Consider the following 10,881-nt stretch of genomic DNA (forward strand, 5'->3'; position numbering starts at 1 on the left):
TTACACCTCTTTTGAATTGTGTATGCAAGACATACACACAAAATATGTAGCACAGGCTGCATTCTGTGCTACAGACAGAGCAGAGAACTCTAGGACCAGAGACACATCTTACCAAATAAACTCAGCTCATCACAAGTGTAACCATTCCGTATTCAGGGTTTCGCAGCTATAGAGCATATATATTCAGATACAGTAACTCCACGTGCACATAATGCTAAATCGTTCTTTAGAATTACAAGGACAAGCCTATACAAACCTTAAGGCTCATGAGCTTCCAGAAGCTTTTGCTTCCGTTCTGACTAAGCATGTCTGGCCAAACTGTGATAAGTCTTAACTATGGTTTACTCTAAAACAAGGCAACTTCAAAAACTGGTTTATGAAGCTAGCTTGTTTTAGACTTAACACTAAATTGGTTAAGCAAAAACAGAAGTGGAAATTTTCAGTTTCTTCACAGCTGCACTGGAGAAGATGAGGAAATGCATGAGCCCAGGGCTCACACAGAGCGTCATTCTTGTAACACTAAACCATGGTTTTGCATTGTGTGTGAATGCAGCCACTGTGTCTCTGAGCTCTATAGCTGGGAAACCCTAAATACTGAATGGCAGTAGCTTTATTAAGGAGCACAGCTATCCATGATGGGCTGAGTGTATTTGGCAAGATACACTTCTGCCCCAACCTCCAGTTCACTTGCCTGGAGTAGAGTGACTCAGAAAATGCAGAAACTGGCCACATCCCTGCTTTATATTATAAACTGCACATATTTTTACAGCATACACCTTCCCAAAATAAAGTCCAATCCCTACAGTTCTAATGTTAAAATAAAATTGTTTCATGTAAACATTGGATTCCTATGCTTTGGTACAATCCTATCCTGTTTCCTGGGAATAAACCCAACTGAGACTTATTTTTGAGTAGGCACGTCTGGGATTGTGCTGTTAAATCTTTTCTTTCTTTGACTTCTGTTCATCAGTTTCAAAACAGCAAACATCATCCTAAACTCCAATGACATGAGTCTACACAGCCAAGCAAGGAATGCGTTCAGTGGAATTATTCAAGTCTGTCTAGCAGTTATCTCATGGCTGAATTATTCTGCTCACAGTCAAAACAGCCTTTCTTGGAACCATTCTGATTTTACTGCCTATAAATTATAGCACAATTCTAGCATACATTATTCAGACAAAACAATTGGCTACCTTCCCTTTTTTTTGGAACGAAACACACACAGTAGCTTATCTAGGGTGACAAGAGCAGTATCCTAACAGCAGGCACAAGGTCTGGAATACAAGAATGAATGCCACTGATTGAGTGTAGTTAAAATCAATATAATGGCATGAATCTCACACATTCAAAGAGAAGTTTCACATTTACTTAGTGGTTGTTGTTTTTTTTAAAAAAAGGTTAATGACATACAGGCAACCCCCATTTTAGGTGTGACCAATATGTGAGCGATCAAACACACACACATTGTTGAACCTGTAAGTGACCCAGAAACTTTATAAAAGATGTCCCTAAAAGGGTGGAATAGGGGCAGGGTGAAGCAGAACAGAGCAGAGCAGAGCGTTTCCATTTATGCAGGGGTTACGTTCCAAGTCACTGTGCGTTTAAGGGAATGTTTCTGTTTGAGGAGCTTTTTTTGTTTAGTATTTGTTTTGTGGCAGGGCAAAGGGGGGAAGAGAGACAGTGCACATATTTAATGCAAGATGAAGGGAAATGTTGTTGCTATTATTTCCTGGATACTTGTCAGTGAATTTCTAAAATGAACTTTTTTGGGCTCTATGCCTGCCTGGATATCGTATTGACTGACTCCATATCCTTCCCCAAACCTGGAAGATATCCTTCCTGAACTCGTCAATAAGAGGCTGATTGTGATTCCCCTGGTATTACTTCACATTTTCAAAACAGAGTGATGCTGATGTGCCCTGGATCAAATGAAATAATCATTTTTGTCTGTTGGTTGGAATACTTTGCTCCTATAATTTAGAAAATGTTTTGGACAACGAAGTGGGAGAAAACTGCACGGAACTGGAAGCAAATATTTGTCACATTTTAAAAGTTTCCGTGTGGTGGGGTTTGTTTGTTTTTTTGACAGTGGATGTGAAGGTGTAATCAGCACTAGAATTCAAAAACAGGTGTCATGTGGTATGGCTTAATTGCTAAACAAGAGGTACAGAGTCAATATTGTCTGAAAGTCACGGTTAGGCCCTCTTACATGGGAGCTTTTCCCCTGTCCATAGATGTATAGAAAATAATTGGCTTTCTTTGGTGAAGAAACAGTAGTGCTCTGCACATGCATAATGACACCCCTTCCTAAATGAGTGATGTACAGATCTTATTGTGATGAAAACAGCAAGGAAAAAGTTGCAGCCCTACCAAGTCAAAATGTTACCAGGCACCACGGACTGTGCCTTTTCTTATTTAATTACAATTGTAGATCTGTAGCTTTAATAGATAAAAACCTCAGTGTGGTGGTGGTGGGGTCACGATATATGGTTCACACCCTGGCACATGTGTGGTTTGTTAAGGCACTGCACACACATGGAAGCTAGAGAATTCTTAAAAGCTCTCTTTCTGAAAAAAACTTCAGCATTTTCCCTAAGTCCTCAGAACAACTGGGAGTCTTAATTGCTGGCTTCGCTTCCAAACAAACATTCACTTCATCCAGTTTAACTTGCTCAGTGTTTAGTCTCGCTGGTGCAAAGCAGGTAAAGCGAAACCTTTTGGTGGCCCAACTTCTGCCTCTCAGTTCCTGCAGCTGCCATGGCAAAAGCATCCATGCTAAACCTTAACATAGAAAATCTTATGAACTGATTAGCTTGGCAAAGCAGGCTAATAATGTTCAAGTGCGCAGAGGGGATCGGAAAGTGGCTTTGAGACTACTTGTGCCTCCTGAAACCGCAGCAAAGGCAGCAGTTCTGCCCTCTAGTGGGTAAATGTTAGCAAGATGAATTTATTCACAGAGATTTCGCAATCAGATCCTGGTTAGTAATGCTAACAGTTCACAGCTTGATCTACAAGGAAGATTCATTGTGTATTACAAACACAACACAGAAAGGCTAATAACAGCTAAGGCTGAAGAACAAAAATTTTTGTCTCTCTGAAGAAGAAAAACTACAGAAAACCATGGCACAGTTATATAAGAAACAAACTACAGTATATGATATACACTAATGCATATAAAAATGCCCCTATAATTTGGGGGGGGTGTTAAAAAGATGGTTTGAGAGGAGTGGGATTTAAAGCAGAGAGCAGAGGTGAAAGAGGGTGCTTAACCATTGTCCCTCACTGTTAGTACATTTGCAAAGCTGAGGAGGGTTCAGTATGGTTTCAAATTGAAAGGGGGACCGTGTGTTGAGATTCCTGCATTGCAGGGGGTTGGACTAGATCATTCTTGGGGTCCCTTCCCACTCTACAATTCTATTCAAAATCGCTAGCAGCAATTACCATGTAACACAAATCCATAGTTTCGTGCTACATGGACAAGCTATAGCAACCCCAGCCAAAGTGTTGGGCTCACACACTTCCCTTCCTGTTTCAAAGAATGATGACTTGTTTCACATGAACAAAGAATCCTGGACAACCAGGAGTAATGAAGCTGACTTCTTTAACTAACCAGAATTCATTGCAAGCCAAGACTTCTGGATCATACAACACTTAAAATTTGCATTCCTAATCTGTCCTGACTCATTGCTTGGGTTCGTTGTGTGTTGCCCACATAGCCTTCAACCTCACTTTAGTGTTACGTGGAAATGCAGCTACAAGCAAATTAAGGAAATGGCAGGGTCATGATGTTGCTCTGGTGTCACAAAACCTTCACAGACTCTCTGACATTTCAGGCATAAAATTTTGTGATATCAGAGCAACATACCCCATGGTTTTGGGGAGTGTTAATCTCAACCAACCGAAGCCAGAGTCCTGGCCCTGCAATTTTCAGGATTTTATCAGAGAGCCTGACAGCATCCAGTCAGGTTGCATTCTACCATTATGACTCCACCTCCACCCCCAATTTCTTTCAATTGTTCCTGGCACAATTACAAAGCTTTTGCTTTCCAAACCAAATCTGAATGCTGCAGACTGTTGACGCCTTCTTCACAACTCTACAGCCACATGAAAGCATCCCAAATAATATCCAAAATGGCATGGGGGAAGGGTCCAAAAACAGGATATTGATTTGAGAGATTAGTCTGTGTTTATAATGCCCCCCCTTAGTTAGGTACACTCAAATCCATTCATTTTAATGGGCTTAAGCACTCCTAATGCTAGGCTGGATTGTGGCCAATGTATACATTTCAAACTAAAAGTAAATTAATGGGGAACTGAATACTGAACATATGAACGTGCCTTATGCCAAGTCAAGTCATTGGCCTGTCTGACCTAGTACTGCCTACTACAGGAGTATGTTGGACTACAATTCCCATCATCCCTGATGATGCTAGACATGCTGGCTAGGGTTGATGGGACCTGTTGGCTACTCCTGCCAGATTTTCTCAAAAGCAACATAGTACTCTCCAGTTGTTGTGGGACCATCTCCCATCAATCCCAGGCAACAGGGTCAAAGATCAGAACTGTAGTCCAGCAACATCTAAAATATATCACATTGGTTACAGCGGATCTAAAGCCATAGACAGATCTTTCTTCCTGGCTCTGCATCCTGTATTAGCAAATGAACCTGGGACCACTTGCATGTAAAGCATGTACATTACCACTGTGACTTTCCCCCATTCATTCCTTAGTGAACACACAGGTATAAATATGCATGCCACCCTTAAGATTACATTTTTTCTGGATGGAAAAACCCATGTGCTTCTGTGGAAGGCAGAACCCACTATCTGTAAAGCCTTGCTCCTGGCACATCGCCCTGCTGTTCAGGTGTTATTGAATCACAATGTTACACTGTGCAGTGATATGCTGGCTAGCACAACATTAGAGTCTCAGAGCTACAGGGGTCTAGAGAGACAATCCTGCGCCGCTGGAGAAAATGCAAGATTTGACATTGATTTCTGTGGGAATAGGGGCTCCATCTTGATAGGCAATCAAGAAGCAGTCTAAACCTTTGCTGCTTAAATATTTTTTACTTAACCTATTAAGGCCCACAGTATGAAGAAATCAATAGCGCTTAAATGAATAAATATCAGTGGTATTAGTAAGTCAGTCTGTGCCGCTATGGTGGTAGATATTATTAAACTTATTACATTTACAATTATAAGAGCTAAATGACCATATCTGATGCAGAATAACTGTGTTCTCTTAAACTGATTGATTGGTTATTATCACTGATCAGCCATCATAGGAAAAGCTTTATCAAGTGCTGAAGCTGGGATGGGAAACCTGTGATTCTCCATATGTTGTTGGGACTCCAGTTCCCATCATCCCTGACCATTAGCCATGCTGGTTGGGGCTGATGGTAGCTGGAGTCCAATAACATCTGTACCATCATAGATGCTGCCACAGATGCCCCATTAAGTGCTAAAGCTCATTACTTAACGATCACTACCACTTCAGTTCATCATATTATCATATCTTCATAAAGACAGCAAGTATGTGACTTCTATATTTTCTCCTTAGCCTCACCTAGTATATTAGCACTCAGTATATTGACTTGAGAATATATTGAGTATATTGAGAAGAGAAGACTCCCTGGAAAAGACCCTGATGTTGGGAAAGATGGAGGGCACAAGGAGAAGGGGACGACAGAGGACGAGATGGTTGGATAGTGTCTTCGAAGCTACAAACATGAGTCTGACCAAACTGCGGGAGGCAGTGGAAGACAGAAGTGCCTGGCGTGCTCTGGTCCATGGGGTCACGAAGAGTCGGACACGACTAAACGACTAAACAACAACAACATATTGACTTGTCATTTAGCAATTCCCAAGTTTATCTGTCAACCTCCTTCTCCCTCCCCCAGGCCTTCTACGGTATCTTTGGGCTGCCAAAACTGGCACAGGGCCACCAAGATTTTTCAGGCTCATTAGTCTGTTTTTACAGGTGTCAGTTATTCCATAACATCTACTCACCTAGCAAATGGGAGTTCTTGCCTGGTTATATCTTATGTATCATTAGTTCACAGAGCTTAGTCTGATGTTAATTTGTTAAAAGGCCAGTAACAGGAAAGACTGTGATGAAGGAATCTGACACAGGGAGACACAAGTGTTGATTCCTTATAATTGATTTGGCTGCATTCTCTGTGGCCTTCCAGCCAAGGACTCTGATTTTAAAGGCAGCTGCCATACTTGTCAGACTATCTGTCCATCTAGCCTAGTGACTACTCTGACTGGCAGCTGTTCTTCAAACTGCTCTCCAACAGAGAGAGGTTTTCCAATGTGAACTCAGTGTGGCGTTAGACGGGAAAGAGTTTACAGTGAAAGACACACAGACGATGCCACAGGTGGCAAGATACTAGTCAGAGGAGAGATGGATTTAAATCCCAGGAAATGGATTTACCGGGTGGCCTTGCCCAGCTCACTAACCTCCAGCCTCCATAACCTCTGTACTGGAAATATCAATGGCAACCATCCTTCATAGGTATTCATGTGTTTTTAAATTTCCATTTATGAATCGCTTCCCATAAAGCATCAATAGTCAAACATAAATATGATTTATAAGCCAATACAAATAAAGAGTGAGATGCAAATCTCCCCTTCAAAGACTCAGTGGAAGAGGAAGGTCTTCAACACGAGGGAGTACCTATGGTTAGGACCTGCCACACTAAAAGTCCCATTCCAACATGATGTTTAACAGACTTCCTGGAGAGATGGCATCTACAGGACTCACTGAATATATATGGGGTGAGATGATCTTTTAGGTACGTAGTCCTGAGCTGTATAAGGCTGTGTACACAAGCACTAGCACCTTCAACATACCTGGGTAGCTAACAGAAGCAGCCAGCGCTACATGATGGCGGTATTCTGCCCCCGTGAGAACCCCAGCTGCTTCATTTTGCACGGGCTTCAGCTCCCAGTCAACTTCAGGGGCATCCCCACATAGAGCACATGACAGTAATCTGACCTGGAAGTTACCAGCACATGAAGAACAGGGGTCAGGCTGTCTCAGTCCAGATCGCAGATGAAATTCTAAATTGTCACCAGTGACCAGGCATCTTATTCCATTGCTCAGATCTCAGATCCTCTCACTCATTTATTTCTCTCTCTCTCTCTCTCTCTCTCTCTCTCTCTCTCTCTCTCTGTGTGTGTGTGTGTGTGTGTGTGTAAATTCATGAGGCTCCCTGGCAACCCCCATTCAGATATTGCCTTGACTGAGACCAGCTTAGCTTTAACAATGTGACAGCATCATCATGTGCCCACAGACCATCCTCTGGCCCCTTAGCAAGCTGTCTTTGGGCAAATATTAGCTTGCAGAAGGCAAACACTCTGAAGGAGCAAAGAGGGATTCTTCTTTAAGACAATCTGATGGAAAGCAGATATTCAGAAGCACTTTAAAATTATGTAAGCCCTAATACGCTTTAATCACTGCTTTGTACTCACAATCAAGATTGATTCCCCTCAGCCCCACTTATGGCTGCTGCGCTGTGCAACTCTTAAACAGCGGTAATAATTGTGTACAATCGAGATATGGTGGTTATTTCAGATTAGCCTTAGGTAAATGGGTAGGATATGTGCACTCTCACAGTTTGGCCCGATTTTAAGGTTCAGTATGCACTCTGTGTACGTTAGGATGAACACAGTGTAACAATTCTGCATAATGATTCTTAAGGTAAAACAACCTGAGCACCTAGCTGTCGATGTTAACAGATGCCACATAAAAAGGCCACATAATTATAGCAGCAACAACATCCGCCATACCATCAGGAGCTCATTCACTTGGACACCCTCCAATAATCCACACAACATCACTCACCAACAGCGACAGCCTTCTGGTGTCTACACAGGATGAACAGATCAGCCTCTAAAGATAAATGGACCCAGATTTGAAATCCGAAGCAGCAATGTTGAGAAAACTCACCATTCTTCATCCACCAAAAAAATCCTTCCAGTTGGAGATGCCAGTGCAATATGGTGGGAAAAGATCTTATTGGAAAATTTGATTCTATTCTCATTCAGGTCTTGAACAAAACCCAGGCTTGCTATGAATAGTCACTATTCTGATATGCCACGGGCATTCTGGACTTTTTGGATTTCATGCCCTTTTGCTTCTACGGTGCTTTTCCTCTCTGCATACTGGTGCGTGTGTGCGCACACTCATAGGTGCAACCTGCCAAACGCATCTAACAATGAGTGCAACTCCACAAAAACTTATGCCACCATAAATTATTATATTTCAATATGCCACAATGCCCTTTGCTTTTTTTTTCTCCTGTGACAGACTAATGCTACAAACCTACAAACACTTCAGAGTAAGTCCCACTGAACTCAGTGAGATTTGCTGCTGAGTAAACATGCACTGGATTTGTGGAAAATACTGAGGGGGGGGCATTATCCCATAGAATGCACACCACCTCCCCTAACTGCGTGAACAAACCTTAATAGCACAAAGCCTTTGATCTAGCCCTCTTGCAGACCTCCCCCCTCCCCCATTTCCCTACCAGCTTAACAGCAGGAAATGAAAGGACAGGAAACAATATTGCTATATCTGAGAAGAATGTGAAACCTGGGTTCACTCCTTAAGGAAAAGCAACACCATCATCATTACATATTCACACCAGCCAATAATTTTTTTGTTTGCACCCTTGTAAGAACAGGAAACAGAACGGAAGGAATAGATGCTGGCTGCTGCTTTGAGCACGAACCATCTTCTCACATGAAGAAGGGCAGAAAAGAACAGATTAGCACTTAAATAAAAGTGTGGGGCTTAATAGAGGAGGGAGAAACAGAGGCTTTGGAATCCACTCTCCCCCACCATCCAATGCACAGATAAAAGAAGGCAAAGGAAGCCTACTGGGGCCTCTGTTTTTATCACATATGGAGATGGGAGAATCCCAATGAAATGGTAAAGCTGCTTTGTAAGTGCACAAACGTTAACACTTCATATTCTACATTCTTGATGAAAGGATTTATTTATTTTTTTGCAAGGTTTCCATGTGCCTGTAGTAGCTGTAATGGCAAGGAGAAGATAGAATGAATGTGGCTGTCCCAAGCACACAAGGTGGGCAAAACTTCATCAGCTGAACTTCTACTTTCATGAATAGATTAGAGGCACACAGAATTCAGCAAGCCCATGCACAAGGAGAGATCGGATTGCCCATTCTGGATAGGCAGACTGGTTTACAGGTGAAGATGCCAAGGCACTTGCTGCTGGACCAGGAAGCAAAGGTCTGCAGCCAGGACAGGTTACCTGCTCCCACGGAAACAGGTGGAATCCACTCAATCCACAAGGAAGAAGATTCTGTACTCCTCTTTGGAGTCCGTTGAGATTTTCCTCTACCTCACTGCAAGGTCTGCCAGCAGCTGGCCCTGAGCTATGTGCCTAAGAACTCCTAAAGCGGACAGGAATTCAACAGGTGTCTATGTCTCACCTCATTCCAGAACGGTGGCAGAAGTTGCACCAGCCCTGACATTTTTAGCGGGCATGGCAAACAGCTCTTTAAGAAGAGTTTGGAGGAACCGGATTAATCTGACACATCATTAAAATCACACAGAGAAGGCGCCCTGAAGACCTTACCATCCCACACCCCTCATCTAAGGGAAGGATTCTTGACACACAAACCCCCAACGTCTGCCCTCCACATTACACCCTTGGGGGAGAATACTAAATTCCATCACTCAGGCAAGCATGTGCCAGGAGGAGGAGCAAGCAAGGTACCCTCTGCAAACAGGGGCAAGTGCAGTGAAATGATCCAGCTGAATCCAAACACACCATGCCAGCCCACATGGCTGGGAAGGGCTATGAGAGAATCATAGAGTCATCAAGTTGAAAGGGACCACAAGGGTCAGCTAATCCAAAGTGGGGCTCAAACCAACAACCCTGAGATTAAAAATCTGATGATCTGCCAATTGATGATAATGGATGTCAATTAGTCAGACTCTCAGTCGTGCCTGGAACATCATTTGTTCCAGAAGCCATGGGGGGGGGGGCGGATTTTGGCCCAATAGGTGGAAACTGGTTGCAAGAAAGGCAAGAAAAAGAAACTCTGCACATGTTTCAAAGCCTCCTAAAACTAAATCTCAGGGCTCGGAGAAACGGGTGCACGCCTCAGTAAGGCGGGATCCTCTCACGCCAAAGATATTTAACCCTACTTAGTCCTGGCAAATCTAGATTTATCACTTCGCCTGGATGAGGAAGAGCCAGCCCCCCAGTGCTGCAAAGCGCAAGGAGGTGGTCGTCCGTGCAAAACTTCGAGCGCGACGGTGAACTTTGCCACTTTGCTTAACTCTGCCCACCAGCGCGCGCGCAGACGCACGCGCCCCCAGCCCGTCCAGGCCAGCCTCCTCTCCTCTCCCTTCCTTACCGTGACTCTGCTTCGACTTCAGGGCGCCGATGAGCTGCAGCCGGTCCGCCAAGCACTGCAAAAGTAGCAGCACTCCCGCCGCCGCCACCGGGGCTCCCCCCAGCTTCGCCATAGCGCCTCGCGGGCTGCGCGCTCGCTGGTCTGAACTCCCGCTGGACTCTCGGTGCGCCGCTTCGGGGAACGAAAAAAGCAGCAGCAGCAGCAGCAGCAGCGCTCAGGAGGAAAGATTCGCGCGCCTCCCTCCCCCTTCCTTCCCTTTAAATCCGGGGTGGAGGAAAGTCACTTTTTATTCCGATCCGATTTCATTGAGCCGGGCAGGAGAGGCGCCGACGTATCCCAGTCCCGACTGTCGCCGCCGCCTTTTTGTTTTTCCAGCCTGTGAAGCCAAAAGGCGATCTTAGTCCAACGGCATAATAACGAGGAAAGAAGGGCGTAAAAGGGCGTGAGTGCGTTTCCCCGCGGGCGGGCGGGCGTGTGAACAA

At 44.0% G+C, this 10,881-nt stretch overlaps 1 protein-coding gene across 2 annotated transcripts in view; it reads right to left on the reverse strand.

Annotated features, from left to right (window-relative positions):
• PLXDC2 (plexin domain containing 2) overlaps nucleotides 1-10,513 on the reverse strand; it is a 234,961-nt gene extending 224,448 nt beyond the window's left edge. For both annotated transcript variants that reach the window (XR_014556587.1, XM_083704951.1), the window contains exon 1: nucleotides 10,400-10,513. Coding sequence is in view for 1 of the 2 variants with exons in the window: in XM_083704951.1 (XP_083561077.1) it covers nucleotides 10,400-10,511 (112 nt within the window). In the remaining variant the exon portion in view is untranslated. The remainder of the gene's footprint in view (nucleotides 1-10,399) is intronic.
• Nucleotides 10,514-10,881: the final 368 nt, after the last annotated feature.

Source organism: Podarcis gaigeae (assembly GCF_964106915.1).
Source record: "Podarcis gaigeae genome assembly, chromosome: 12".
Classification (NCBI taxonomy): Eukaryota; Metazoa; Chordata; class Lepidosauria; order Squamata; family Lacertidae; genus Podarcis; species Podarcis gaigeae.